Source organism: Hyla sarda, chromosome 13 (genome assembly GCF_029499605.1).
Source record: "Hyla sarda isolate aHylSar1 chromosome 13, aHylSar1.hap1, whole genome shotgun sequence".
NCBI lineage: Eukaryota > Metazoa > Chordata > Amphibia > Anura > Hylidae > Hyla > Hyla sarda.
Window position 1 is genome coordinate 34,961,970 of NC_079201.1, and position 14,817 is coordinate 34,976,786.

At 49.6% G+C, this 14,817-nt stretch overlaps 1 protein-coding gene across 1 annotated transcript in view; it reads right to left on the minus strand.

Moving 5' to 3' along the window:
- Positions 1-14,817, minus strand: part of MYO15B (myosin XVB) — a 203,904-nt gene that overhangs the window by 157,363 nt on the left and 31,724 nt on the right. The window contains exons 5-7 of the mRNA XM_056549601.1: positions 2,922-3,047; positions 2,760-2,837; positions 2,399-2,535 (exon numbers count right to left, since the gene is read on the minus strand). Of these exons, the coding sequence (XP_056405576.1) occupies positions 2,399-2,535; positions 2,760-2,837; positions 2,922-3,047 (341 nt within the window). The remainder of the gene's footprint in view (positions 1-2,398; positions 2,536-2,759; positions 2,838-2,921; positions 3,048-14,817) is intronic.

Consider the following 14,817-nt stretch of genomic DNA (forward strand, 5'->3'; position numbering starts at 1 on the left):
TGAGATTGGTGCTGACCAAATTTGGAATAAAAGACAGATTCAGATCCTTTTTGACTGGCTTATATGATGGTCTCCCAGCTAGAGTGTACACCCGGGGTATCTTCTCTGCCCCCCTTTCTCTAGCAAAAGGCACATGCCAGGGATGCCCCTTATTGCCCCTATTGTGTGATTTAGCAATCGAGCCACTGGCGCTGTCTTTCCTCTCCTCTGTCCTTTATCGGGGCATCCCAGTGGGATCTCATGAGGTTAAATTGTCCATGTTCGTGGATTATTTACTTTTATACCTTAGTAATCCACGTGAGGCTGTCCCCAAAATCCTAGACTTCCTTTCCTATGTTGGGAGTTTCACAGGCTATAAGATTAATGCGGCTAAAAGCATGCTTTTACCCCTGGGAATGGCCACTCTAAGATGGTTGCCTGAGGCGGATACCTTGGGAGTGGTGGTGGCCCCCTCTTTCATCACATATCTGGGCATACGTGTAGGGAAGACACCTGACACACTTTATACGCTGAACTATTTGCCCCCTTTAAAGCGCATTTTTGCAGAGTTGAAACTATGAGAATCCTTGCAGTTGTATTTCTCCGGTTGCTGTCATCTAAATAAGATGATCAGTTTCCCACACTTGCTATATCCTCTACAGACGCTCCCGCTGTTACTGAAACATGATGATATTAGACGACTTAACTCAGCTTTTCAACGATTTCTGTGGCAAGTCAAGCACCGTCACATCGCTTTACAGAAACTTATGTTGTGCAAGGCGGAGGGGGGAGTTAATTTTCCGAATGTCTGGGGTTACAATTTAGCTTGCCTGTTCTGGCATGTCTGGGACTGGCTTCATGGGTCTTCTTTTTTCTCCAATATATGGGTTGAGTTGGCACTGGCAGCACCTTCGTCTCTGCGGGCACTGTTACATACTACCTGCAGGGATCAAAAGCTAGACTCTGCTCCGTGATACGATTGTCACTTGGAAGGAGGTGCGTAAGGTGTTTGGCCTCCTGTTCCTCCTCTCCTGCCGCAGGGTAGGACCTCCTCTTGGCTATTGCTGTGGGCCTCTAGAGGTGTCACGACAGTGGGAGATCTCATTCATAGTGAAGAACATAGGTGGTCTACTCTGGGGGAGATTTAGCATTCCTTTGGGCTCCTTACTCTCACATCCTATATGCCAATCAGGTATACACTTTCTGTTCCTCCCGGCTCAGGGACCTCACGCAGGAAGCATCGACACACTCCCTAGATGAGATTATAGGCGAGAACATAAGGAGGGCATCGATATCTGATCTCTATTTAGCTTTTCGCAACCGTCTTTTGAAAGTTGACCCTAAACGGATTTTCCGCACATGGGAGAGGTGGACTGGAGATGACCACATCACTGAAGTCATCCTGGCGGGTTGGGAAGCAGTGCGTAAGAATGTTATTAATGAACGATGGAGGGAAACATACTTCAAAATGTCACATACGGCCTTATATAGTTTTAACATTCTGCCTTCCCCATCCTTTCCTGACAGGATTACTAATTTCCCCAAGTGCAAGACCCCACTCACGAATCTTTATCATGGAATTTGGGAGTGCTTGGTCACAGCGGATTATTGGAAGATGATTCAGAAGTACATTTGAGATTATTGGCGGGTGAAGCTCCAGTTCACTCCTCAATCCTTTTTTTTGCACAAACTACGCCCACCTGAGGTGGACGAGGGGGAGGGGAGACGGACTCCATGTTTTATTCATGTTGTTCTTTAATGTGGCTTTACGCTGCCTTTTTGCCAAATGGTTAGACTCAGTCACTACAGATTTGCCAATGCTGGTTTCTCAACTAAAGATCGTTTTGGAGGTAGACACATTGGATGCAGAACGCCACCGTGACTCGGGCACTAAGCATTTCTTTCAGAAGTGGAAATCTTTTATTGTAACTCACTTCGACTCTCAGAGGATTGCAAAAATTGTTTGCCCATTCCGGTAGACCACGTGGTACAGTATGGAGGCTCTGCAAGGTTCCCTAGGGGCACTTCGCTTGCCTGACGATGGATCTGACTAGCCGGTTCTTTTCTTACACTGTTATTCCCTGTAAAATCCACTGAGAGTCGAAGGAGGGGCTTCTTTTTTTTGGGTCAATGTGTGACATGTTTTTTTGGGGGAGGGGAGGATGGGGATTGATATGCGGGTATGGGTAGGGGGGTGCATCTTAACATTATCATTCACTGAAGACTCAGGGACATTGATGTGCTTTCACCTTAACTACCACATGCCTTCAACGACTTTCTACGCCTTCCTTGAATTTTGTCAATTGTGACCTCTTATTGACTTGTTTTGTTTGCTATAAATTGTTCAGGTACCAGGTAAAACACCTGGTTATTACCTGGTACCATGAAAACCAATATCCTTACTATTATTCCATCATACCTTTTTAGGCGAAAAGTCAGTTCCTGAAGAGTCAGCTGGAATCTCCCAGTTAAAGTAGAATATGGGCATTTGTTTAGTGACTTTCCCTCTTGAGGCTGGGGTACACTGCTATCCCTCTTGACAATGTCAGAGAGTAACTTTGTAAAAAGGAAAGAACCAATAATACATAGTAACAACCAAGTTTACATTGAATGGTGAGACTTAATGCAGAAGAACAAGGAGACATTAGAAGTATTTTATTTAACAGAAGAGAACAAAAGAGTGTTCAAGGATATGAATACTGCTAAATAAAAGGGAAGTGGTAATATGAGATGGAAAAAAGGACAGTAAAGTGGAAAATGTTTGCTAAAATGAATATTACCTTTAAGCGACTCTGTGCCAAGACCTCCCTTGCAACATCTGGAAGTCTGTCTCTGTTCTTACTTAAGAAGTTATGAACCTAGAGAATATGAGAATCAGATTCTGATCTATTCAATACATGGTACAATTATTAGAGAACAATACATGCAAGAGAACTTATCACCTGGTATGTTACAGGTCCACAATAATGGTGCAGCGTGAACACAGGTAGGGGCAGTTTGGGTTTGATGTAGCAGCTGTTGTCACCATGGTGATAGTGACACTTCTGTAAAAATGTGTGGTCTGTAGCCTATGTCAATAAAAAGAGTATATTCATCATTATTAACATTAGAGATGAGCGAATTTTTTGAAAATTCGATTTGGCCGATTCGCCGAATTTCCCGAAAAAATTTGGTTCGGTATGAATTTATTCACGGTGAATCGCTGTTAAAAATGGATATTTCTGGGCTACAGGGAGCCTCAATAGCATTGTAGAACACTTTGCCTTGTCGTAACACGCATAGGGAGTGTGCTGTGTTAGCGAAATAATACTGTTATTCAGTATGACATGCAGATTGTTTTGGAAATGTCCTTCATGCCATGAGAATTTTATTCAAAATTTTACAAGTCACTTTTTTTTAATCAATTATAAAACAAAAATGTCTTTAACTCCTTAAGGACTCAGCCCATTTTGGCCTTAAGGACTCAGCAAATTTTATATTTACGTTTTCTTTTTTTCCTCATCACCTTCTAAATCTAAATATCATAAATCTTTTATATTTTCATCAACAGACAAATATGAGGGCCTGTTTTTTGTGCGACCAATTGTCCTTTGTAATGATATCACTGATTTTACCATAAAATGTATGGCCAAACAAAAAATATACTATTTGTGTGGGGCAATTTAAAAGAAAACCGCAATTTTGCTAATTGACATAGCCTGGAGGTGGCGGCAGCATGAGGAGACCATATAGTGGCTGAATGACACAGTGTGGAGGTGGTAGAGGCATGAGGAGACCATATAGTAGCTAAATGACACAGCCTGGAGGTGGCGGCAGCATGAGGGGAACATATGGTGGCAGAATGAGACAGCCTGGAGGTGGCATCAGCGTGAGGAGAACATATGGTGGCAGAATGTGACAGCCTGGAGGTGGCATCAGCATGAGGACACCATATGGTGGCAGATTGAGACAGTGTGGAGGTGGCATCAGCATGAGGAGAACATATGGTGGCAGAATGACACAGCCTGGAGGTGGCATCAGCAGCATCAGGAGTCCTGAAAGTGACCCGGTGACAGAGTGGGGCGGTGGGTGGCAATACCAGTAACCGGTGACTAAGGTGGGTGAAAGAAGGAGAACTTGGCATAAGATGTGTAGCATCAGGCGGTTGTCAGGATCAGAATAGTAGCTGAGGCAGGTAGGCAGAAGAAAACGGTCTCTTTTGTCAAAGTGTTGGTGTGCACAAGTAAGTATTGAGGATATGCATTACGTAAAACTTAACTTTTAATATTATTCTTAGGATAAAATATATGGACCCAAAAAAGGAAAGGTGTGTAAAAAACACCATGTGCCACCTACACCACCAAGTATTGATGTGATGCAAAGATCTCTAAAAGGGGGAAGGGAACGATGTATGGTCCATTGTTACTGGTTGGGGAAAAAACTTCCCCTGTAAGTCCCTACTCTCGCACTATTAATTCCCTTCTTGGCAAGTGTTACTCGCCCTAAAAAGGGCGGCCCCACACAGGAACCTCTCCCTGTTTCCACCTAAAAACACTGCCATTTCCCAGGGTCTTTAGTTGGAAATAGGGAGATGTTCCTGTGTGGGGCCGCCCTTTTTAGGATGAGTAACACTTGCCTCCAAAAGGTGGAAGGGAACAACGTATTGTCCATTGTAGCAGGTGGGGGTAAAAACTTCCCTGTAAGGCCCTACTCTAGCCCTATTAATTCCCTTCCTGGCAAGTGTTACTCGCCCTTAAAATGGCAGCCCCACACAGGAACCTTTCCCGATTTCCACATGAAAACCCTGGGAAATGGCAGTGTTTTTAGGTGGAAATAGGGAGAGGTTCCTGTGTGGGGCCGCCCTTTTTAAGGTAACACTTGCCAAGAAGGGAATTAATAGTGCGAGAGTATGGCCTTACAGGGGAAGTTTTTCCCCCCACCTGTTACAATGGACCATACGTTGTTCCCTTCCACCTTTTAGAGGTCTTTTTATCAAATTAATACTTGGTGGTGTAGGTGGCAGATGGTGTTTTTTGCACACCTTTCCTTTTCTTAGATATCATTTTTTTTTTATTTTAATATAATGATATATTTTAACCTAAGAAAAGTTACCTTTTAGCTAATACATATCATCAATACGTACTTGTGGTTTGATGCGGAGGAATTTGTGCAACTGGGGAGCAGCACCTTAAATATGTTTTGCACTATCCATATTTGTGAAGTGTTGGTATGGCACCATGGTCAATCTACTCTGATGCATCAGGCATTGGTGGGTATAAATCCTGGCTGATCGATGCCTGATTCATCTTGACAAAGGTCAGTCTCTCCACACTTTTGGTGGACAGACAAGTTCTCCTTGGGGTTACTATGGCCCCCGCTGCACTAAACACCTGCTCTGATGGCGCACTTTTTTAGGGCAAACTCTGCTAGTTGCGGCCACAAATCAATTTTGGCTGCCCAGAAGTCCAGCGGATGTTCAAAGTGTGTTGGCAGGGTCATGTCAAGGTATGCCACCACCTTCTGGTTCAGGTCCTGCTCCAGGTTTACCTGCTGCTGATGAGTTGGTTTACTATGCGGGTGAAGAAAGCTACTCATCAGCGACTGTAGACTCAGGCTGCTGTTGATGGAGCTGGTACTGCTCCTGCCACCCCACCCCTCCCCAGCATCCATGGCAGTGGAAGGTGAGCACAGAGGGCCCCCGAGTCAGACCTGCGAGAGGATGGACGATGGCACAGATAGGCATCGGCCAACTGACTACGTAGGATGTATCTGTAGTAGGTCAGTTTGTCCTCCCTCTCAGTGGGTGTAAAAAAGAAAAAAGGCCCCCATTTTGTGCCAGTAGCGAGGGTCCAACAAGGGTCCATCCCGCTGCCGAATGGTGACAATTTGGTGGTCATTATGCAAGAGCATGCATCATTCCATTTGTGCAAGGGACTCGGAGGGACTACCTGCCTCGATCTCCACTGCATACTGCCACTGTGTGTCTGGGTCCTCTGTCTCATCTTCCTCATCACCCTGTAGCTCCACAGCCTGCTCCTGCACCTCCTCTCCTGTCAGATGACTATAAAAACCACCCATTTGACAAAACCTTGCCTGTGCTCCACTAGAAAATGAAGCAGTGGAATAACGTCGTTCATCCTGTCATCCTGACTAATAATGTGGCTTGCTAAAAGGGCCTGAGCCAATGGCAGGTGTCACGTATGAGCTGCCACTGGTTGACATTGAATTTACACAGGGGAGTCTCCCTATCTGCTTGGATTATCAATAAATCGGTGATGGCTTTTCTCTCTTAGTATTGTTGGTCCAACATATGGAGGGTGAAATTCCAACGTGTGGAAAAATCTCAAATCGAACTATGTTGGGGGATGCCGTTCTGATGCTGCAGCTCAAGGAGAGTGTGCTTTGCGGCGTATGAGTGGCTGCAAAGTTTCCTTCCCATTGTTGGGATGTCTTGCAGATGGGGGGAACACTTCAGGAACTGCTTGACAACCAGATTGAACACGTGTGCCATACAGGGCGCATGGCTCAGGCTTCCTTGACGCAGCGCAGACAAGATGTTCTTCCCATTGTCGGTCACCATGGTTCCCATTTCCAGTTTTCGTGGAGTAAGCCACGATTCGATTTCTTGATGAATCACTTTTAGCAGTTGACTCCGTTCACCAAGGCAAACCATGTGAAGAACAGCGGGACACCGTCGTGCCCTGCACACATGGTATGCTGGAGGGGCACTGAGACTTGTCCGTGCAGTGGTGGCTGAGGACATGGTGGAGGATGAGGAGGCACACACTGTCACAGGACCAATGGCCTGAGAGCGTGGAGGCGGAAGCGGGTTTACCTGTCCAAGTTGCTGTTGTGGCTGTTCAGGAACCACATTCACCCAATGGGCAGTAAAGGACATGTATTGTCCCTGACCGTAGTTACAGCTCCACACGTCGGTGCTGCCGTGCACTTTTGTACACACCGACAGGCTCAAGGACTGGCCCACCTTCTGGTGCTGCCTTTTTCGCAAAGAAATTATGGCTTGCACTCTCCACCTCGGCTCGGTACAAGCCATCAGTTCTCTGAAAGGTGCAGAGTCCACCACTTGAAAAGGGAGGGACTGCAGCACCAGCAACTTGTGCAGAAGCTGAATGTGCTCCTGTCCCTTTGGATGAGTGGGCGCATACTGTTGTATCTTGGACATGGCTTCGCTGATGGATGACTCGAAGTAGGAGGAGGATATCAACCAACAGAAGATTGGTATGACAGACAGCTACCTTCGGCTGAGGTGGTGGAGCCTTGGCTGGCTGAAACAGGGAGCGACGTGCCACTGGGTGATGCAGCAGGCTGGATCACTACATCGGAGCCACGGTTCTCCCATGACACTTTATGGTGATGCTGCATATGTTGATGCAGGGCCATGGTGCTAACATTGGGGCCCTGGCCACGCATTACCTTCTGCCGACACATCTTGCTTGTGGTGAGGTTAACATTCTCCTGATGCTTGATGAAAAACTTCCACACCGCCGAGTAGCTTGTTCTCCTCCCAACAGTCCTTATTGATTGACTACTACTACTGCTGCCGACTCCAGGAACCCCTGTTCCACTACCTCCCGGGAAGGTAGGCTGCCGCAAAGCAGGTGGTCTACCCGGGCATATTTGCCTCTTAAACTTCCCACTTCTGCCATCACGCTAACTGCCAACCATGCTACCACCCTGCTGGCTCAGCTGCTGCCTCACAGGAAACCTGCATCCCTCTTCTCCTGATGATGATGAAGCCCCTTCTGCACCCGTCTCCCAAGTGCGATCAGCTTCATCATTGTAACACTCACGTTTCTGAAGACAGGAACTCCGGTGTATGTGGATCCGCTGGACCTGTGTGGCAGATGACTCGGACCATGCCAGGGAGCGGAGTCTAAGGTGCCGCTGTTCTTCACCAGAGCCCACTGCAAAGCAGGATGGGCTTGCTTCTGCAGACGACACCCAGGTCGCAACCCCCGGCAACGGCTCGACCACACAGGCGGCTGAGGAGATGCAAAGCACAGAAAGGATGAGACAACTCGTAGTCAGGATAGCTGTATGTCAGGGAAGGCGGCACAGTAGCGTAGTCGGGACGTAGCAGAAGTTCAGTAGGCAGACGGCAGAGAAGCAAGGTCAAGGTCACAAGAGCAGGAGATCTGGTACACGGCAAGGCAATACAAAGGAACGCTTTCTCTAGGGCACAAGGCAACAAAGATCCGGCAGAGAACTGAGGAAGGTGGAGGAATTTATCAACAAGACACAGGTGGTTACACTAAAGAGCATACTGGCCGTACTGGCAGAGGCAGGGGAAACACCTGGAGAGTGACGGACTGGGGGTCGCATGCGGGTGCGTTCCGCAATGCGAGTCCCAGCCCCGTCGGCAGCAGATGGTAAGGGGACCATGCGCTCACGGCCAGCGTTTGAGGCAGGAGCGCATAGCGTAACAGTACCCCCCCCCCTTTGGTCTCTACCCTCCTTTTACGAGAGAGGAAACTCCTGAGAAGGTCACGGTCCAGGATATTCTCCTCAGGATCCCAAGATCTCTCCTCAGGACCGTAACCCTCCCAGTCGACCAAAAAAGATTGTTTACCTCTCACAGTTTTTGCAGAAAGGATCTGTTTAACTTTGTAGACATCTGAGGAGCCGGAGACAGGTGTTGGGAGAGGATTCTTCTGAGAAAACCGGTTTACAACAAGAGGCTTGAGGAGAGAGACGTGGAAGGAATTGGGAATGTTACGCCTAGCGCTCCGGGTCCCCGCTCCTCCCCGGAGCGCGTACGGCGTCTCTCTCTCCGCAGCGCCCCGGTCGGTCCCGCTGACCGGGAGCGCTGCACTGTCATGGCCGTCGGGGATGCGATTCGCACAGCGGGACGCGCCCGCTCGCGAATCGCATCCCAGGTCACTTACCCGTTCCCGTCCCCTGCTGTCATGTGCTGGCGCGCGCGGCTCCGCTCTCTAGGGCGCGCGCGCGCGCCAGCTCCCTGAGACTTAAAGGGCCAGTGCACCAATGATTGGTGCCTGGCCCAATTAGCTTAATTGGCTTCCATCTGCTCCCTGCCTTTATCTGACCTCCTCCCATGCACTCCCTTGCCGGATCTTGTTGCCTTGTGCCAGTGAAAGCGTTTTGTGTGTCCAAAGCCTGTGTACCAGTACTTCTGCTATCACCCTGACTACGAACCTTGCCGCCTGCCCCCGACCTTCTGCTACGTCCGACCTTGCTTCTGTCTACTCCCTTGTACCGCGCCTATCTTCAGCAGCCAGAGAGGTTGAGCCGTTGCTAGTGGATACGACCTGGTCACTACCGCCGCAGCAAGTCCATCCCGCTTTGCGGCGGGCTCTGGTGAAAACCAGTAGTGACTTAGAACCGGTCCACTAGCACGGTCCACGCCAATCCCTCTCTGGCACAGAGGATCCACCTCTTGCCAGCCGGCATCGTGACAGTAGATCCGGCCATGGATCCCGCTGAGGTCCCTCTGCCTTATATCTCTGATATCACCACGGTGGTCGCCCAGCAATCCCGACAGATCGCCCATCTAACCCACCAGCTGTCGGAAATGTCCACCATTGTGCACCAACTTCAGTCACAACTTCAGCAGCAATCATCTCCTCCGCCAGCTCCTGCACCCCTTCCGCAGCGAGTGGCCACTCCTAGCCTCCGCCTGTCCTTGCCGGACAAATTTAATGGGGACTCTAAGTTTTGCCGTGGCTTTCTTTCGCAATGTTCCCTGCACATGGAGATGATGTCGGACCAGTTTCCTACTGAAAGGTCTAAGGTGGCTTTCGTAGTCAGTCTTCTGTCTGGAAAAGCCCTGTCATGGGCCACACCGCTCTGGGACCGCAATGACCCCGTCACTGCCTCTGTACACTCCTTCTTCTCGGAAATTCGAAGTGTCTTTGAGGAACCTGCCCGAGCCTCTTCTGCTGAGACTGCCCTGCTGAACCTGGTCCAGGGTAATTCTTCCGTTGGCGAGTACGCCATACAATTCCGTACTCTTGCTTCTGAACTATCCTGGAATAATGAGGCCCTCTGCGCGACCTTTAAAAAAGGCCTATCCAGCAACATTAAAGATGTTCTGGCCGCACGAGAAACTCCTGCTAACCTGCATGAACTCATTCATCTAGCCACTCGCATTGACATGCGTTTTTCTGAGAGACATCAAGAGCTCCGCCAGGAAAAAGACTTAGATCTCTGGACACCTCTCCCACAGTCTCCACTGCAATCTGCGCCTAGGCCTCCCGCCGAGGAAGCCATGCAAGTGGATCGGTCTCGCCTGACCCTGAAAGAGAGGAATCGCCGTAAGGAAGAGAATCTTTGTCTGTACTGTGCCAGTACCGAACATTTTTTGGTGGATTGCCCTATCCGTCCTCCACGTCTGGGAAACGCACGCTCGCACCCAGCTCTCGTGGGTGTGGCGTCTCTTGATGCTAAGTCGGCTTCTCCACGTCTCACGGTGCCTGTACGGATTTCTACTTCAGCCAGCTCTTCCCTCTCAGCCGTGGCCTGCCTGGACTCTGGTGCCTCTGGGAATTTTATTCGGGAGTCCTTGGTGAATAAATTCCGCATTCCGGTGACCCGTCTTGTCAAGCCACTCCACATTTCCGCGGGCAACGGAGCCAGGTTGGATTGCACCGTGCGTTACCGCACGGAGCCCCTCCTAATGTGCATCGGACCTCATCACGAGAAAATTGAATTTTTGGTCCTTCCCAATTGCACTTCCGAAATTCTCCTTGGACTACCCTGGCTTCTACACCATTCCCCAACCCTGGACTGGTCCACTGGGGAGATCAAGAGTTGGGGTCCCTCTTGTTCCAAGGACTGCCTTAAACCGGTTCCCAGTACTCCCTGCCGTGACCCTGTGGTTCCTCCTGTATCCGGTCTCCCTAAGGTCGTTATGGACTCTGCCCGCCTTAAGAAGTGCCTCTCCCCCCCTCCCAGTCCAGTCAGGCTAGCCTCGGTGCCTCCTCATGGCCCTCGTCCTGGTGTCACACTGCCCCGTGCCAGGCCTCGCCCTCTGCCCTCCCTCCCCATTCCCACTCCTGCTGTACTGCCTGCCGTTGAGGAATCCCTCCATCCTTTCCCGGTGTCCTCATCCCAGGGGAGGCAGTTACCGGACAAAGAGAAGGGGAGACCTAAGGGGGGGGGTACTGTTACGCCTAGCGCTCCGGGTCCCCGCTCCTCCCCGGAGCGCGTACGGCGTCTCTCTCTCCGCAGCGCCCCGGTCGGTCCCGCTGACCGGGAGCGCTGCACTGTCATGGCCGTCGGGGATGCGATTCGCACAGCGGGACGCGCCCGCTCGCGAATCGCATCCCAGGTCACTTACCCGTTCCCGTCCCCTGCTGTCATGTGCTGGCGCGCGCGGCTCCGCTCTCTAGGGCGCGCGCGCGCCAGCTCCCTGAGACTTAAAGGGCCAGTGCACCAATGATTGGTGCCTGGCCCAATTAGCTTAATTGGCTTCCATCTGCTCCCTGCCTTTATCTGACCTCCTCCCATGCACTCCCTTGCCGGATCTTGTTGCCTTGTGCCAGTGAAAGCGTTTTGTGTGTCCAAAGCCTGTGTACCAGTACTTCTGCTATCACCCTGACTACGAACCTTGCCGCCTGCCCCCGACCTTCTGCTACGTCCGACCTTGCTTCTGTCTACTCCCTTGTACCGCGCCTATCTTCAGCAGCCAGAGAGGTTGAGCCGTTGCTAGTGGATACGACCTGGTCACTACCGCCGCAGCAAGTCCATCCCGCTTTGCGGCGGGCTCTGGTGAAAACCAGTAGTGACTTAGAACCGGTCCACTAGCACGGTCCACGCCAATCCCTCTCTGGCACAGAGGATCCACCTCTTGCCAGCCGGCATCGTGACAGGGAATACGTAACGTAGCAGGTAGACAGAGTTTGTAGGAGACAGGATTGATCTTTTGTAGAATCTGGAAGGGACCAAGGTAGCGGGGACCGAGCTTGTAACAGGGGATCTTGAAGCGGATGTATTTGGATGAAAGCCACACCATGTCACCAGGAGAGAAGGACTGAGGAGGTCTTCTACCTTTATCCGCTTGCGCCTTCATGTATGAAGAAGCCTGGGACAATGATTGTCAGGTCTGTTGCCAGATGGTGGAGAAGTCACGAACCAGCTCATCAACAGCAGGCACATCGGAGGAGACTGGGAGAGGAAGAGGAGGACAGAGATAGAGTCCGTAGACAACAAAAAAGGGAGACGACCTTGTGGACTCGGAATCCTTAAGATTATATGAGAATTCAGCGCAGGGGAGAAGGTCGACCCAATTATCTTGACGAGCTGAAACAATATGCCAAAGATAAGTCTAAAGGATTTGATTGACCCTTTCCATCGGACCGTTGGACTGAGGGTGGTAGACCGAGGAGAAGTCCAGATTGATGTCCAGACGGTTACAAAGGGCTCGCCAGAACTTAGAAAGAAACTGCACAACTCGATCCGAAACGATATGCTGTGGAAGACCATGTAAACGAAAGACATGCGACAAGAAGTACTTTGCCAGCTGCGGAGCAGAAGGAAGACCTGGTAGAGGAATGAAGTGAGCCATCTTGGAAAACCAATCTACCACGACCCAGATGACGGTGGTATTATGAGAAGGTGGCAGATCGGTGATGAAATCCATGGCAATATGGGACCAGGGTTTCTCTGGAATGGGTAGAGGCTGTAAGAGGCCTGCAGGTCTTTGCCGAGGAGTTTTGTCACGGGTACAAATTACACAGGACCGAACAAATTGAGACACATCACGTTCAAGATGGGGCCACCAGTAGTGCCGGGAAATAAGATGTAGGATCTTGCGTATTTCAGGATGTCCTGCTGTTAAAGAAGAATGATTTCATTTCAAGACCTTGCGTCTCAATCTGGTGGGCACAAAGAATTTTCCCAGAGGAATTTGCTGAATCTCGGCAGGAGCGGCAGGAATCAAACGGCCAGGAGGAATAATGTGCCTAGGCGTGGAGTCCAAACCAATGATGTCAGAGGACCTGGAGAGTGCATCAGCCCTGATGTTCTTGTCTGCAGGACGGAAGTGAATGAAGAAGTTGAAACGGGAAAAGAACAGTGACCATCTTGCCTGGCGGGGGTTCAAAAGCTGAGCTGACTGAAGGTATAGAAGATTCTTATGATCGGAGTAGATGCTGACCGGATGAGAAGAACCTTCCAGTAAATGTTGCCATTCCTCTAAAGCTAGCTTAATAGCGAGAAATTCACGATCTCCAATGGAGTAATTCCTCTCAGCAGAAGAGAAAGTCTTGGTGAAGAACCCACAAGTTACACTCTTGCCCTTGGCGTTTTTCTGTGTGAGGACGGCACCCGCTCCAATAGAAGAGGCATCAACCTCCAACGCAAAGGGCTTCTCTGGATCAGGTCTTGTAAGCACGGGAGCGGAGGCAAACGCAGACTTTAAACAGGAGAAGGCCTCTTCAGCCTCTCGAGGCCAGGACTTAGGATTGGATGCTTTTTTCGTAAGAGCTACAATAGGAGCAACCAAGGATGAAAAAAGTGGAATAAACTGACGATAATAGTTAGCGAATCCCAGAAAGCGTTGAATTGCACGTAGGCCCGAGGGATGAGGCCAATCCAAAACTGCAGATAACTTATCTTGTTCCATCTCCAGGCCCTGATGAGAGACAATGTAGCCAAGAACCGGAAGACTAGACTTTTCGAACAGGCATTTCTCCAATTTGGCGTAGAGATGATTCTTCCATAGTCTCTGAAGAACCAGGCGAACATGAGCACGATGCTCCTCCAAGTTGGAAGAGAAGATCAGGATGTCATCAAGGTATACGACAACACAGGTGTAAAGAAGATCATGGAAGATATCATTAACGAACTCCTGGAAAACGGCTGGAGCATTGCAGAGACCAAAAGGCATAACAAGATACTCAAAATGTCCGTCACGAGTATTGAAGGCCGTTTTCCATTCATCTCCCTTGCGGATACGAATGAGGTTATACGCACCGCGTAAGTCCAGCTCGGAGAAGACCTTGGCACCACGTAGACGGTCAAAAAGTTCTGGGATAAGAGGTAGAGGGTAACGGTTCTTTACCGTGATTTTGTTAAGTCCCCTGTAGTCAATGCATGGACAGAGTGAGCCATCCTTCTTCCCTACAAAGAAGAAACCTGCTCCAGCAGGAGAAGAGGACTTACTGATAAATCCTTTTTGGAGATTCTCCTGGATATACTCAGCCATGGCTTTGGTCTCAGGAACTGAAAGGATATATCCTCCCACGAGGAGGAGTGGTACCAGGCAGAAGATCAATAGGGCTGTCGTAAGGACAATGTGGAGGCAGAGATTCAGCCTGTTTCTTGCAGAAGACGTCCGAGAAATGTTGGTAAGGTGGCGGCAAGCCAGGTAAAGGTGGAAGACAAGAAACAACTTTACGCAGAACAGGTTGGAGGCAAGAATTTTGACAGGATTGTCCCCAGCAAATTATTTTTCCAGTTCTCCAATCCAGTTGTGGGGAATGGCGTTGCAGCCAAGGAAGACCAAGAAGAATCTCAGAAGTACAGTGTGGCTGAACATAGAATTAAATCTTCTCTTTATGCGATACTCCCACTTGCATGACGAGAGATTCAGTACAGAAGAGAACCTTACAGTCCAGATTTTGTCCATTTACAGAGGAGATGAACAAGGGCTTGGCAAGCAGAGTAAGAGGAAGATGATACTTGTGGACTAAAGCCACATCAATAAAGTCACCTGCAGATCCGGAGTCCAAAAATGCTGTAGCGCTGAAGGAAGACTTTTGGCTGAAGCGAAGACTTGTACAGGAATAGTTAAGCGTGGAGAAGTAGAATTCACACCCAGGGATGCCTCTCCCACATACCCTAGGTGCGGACGTACGGTACAGTCCTTGAGAAAGT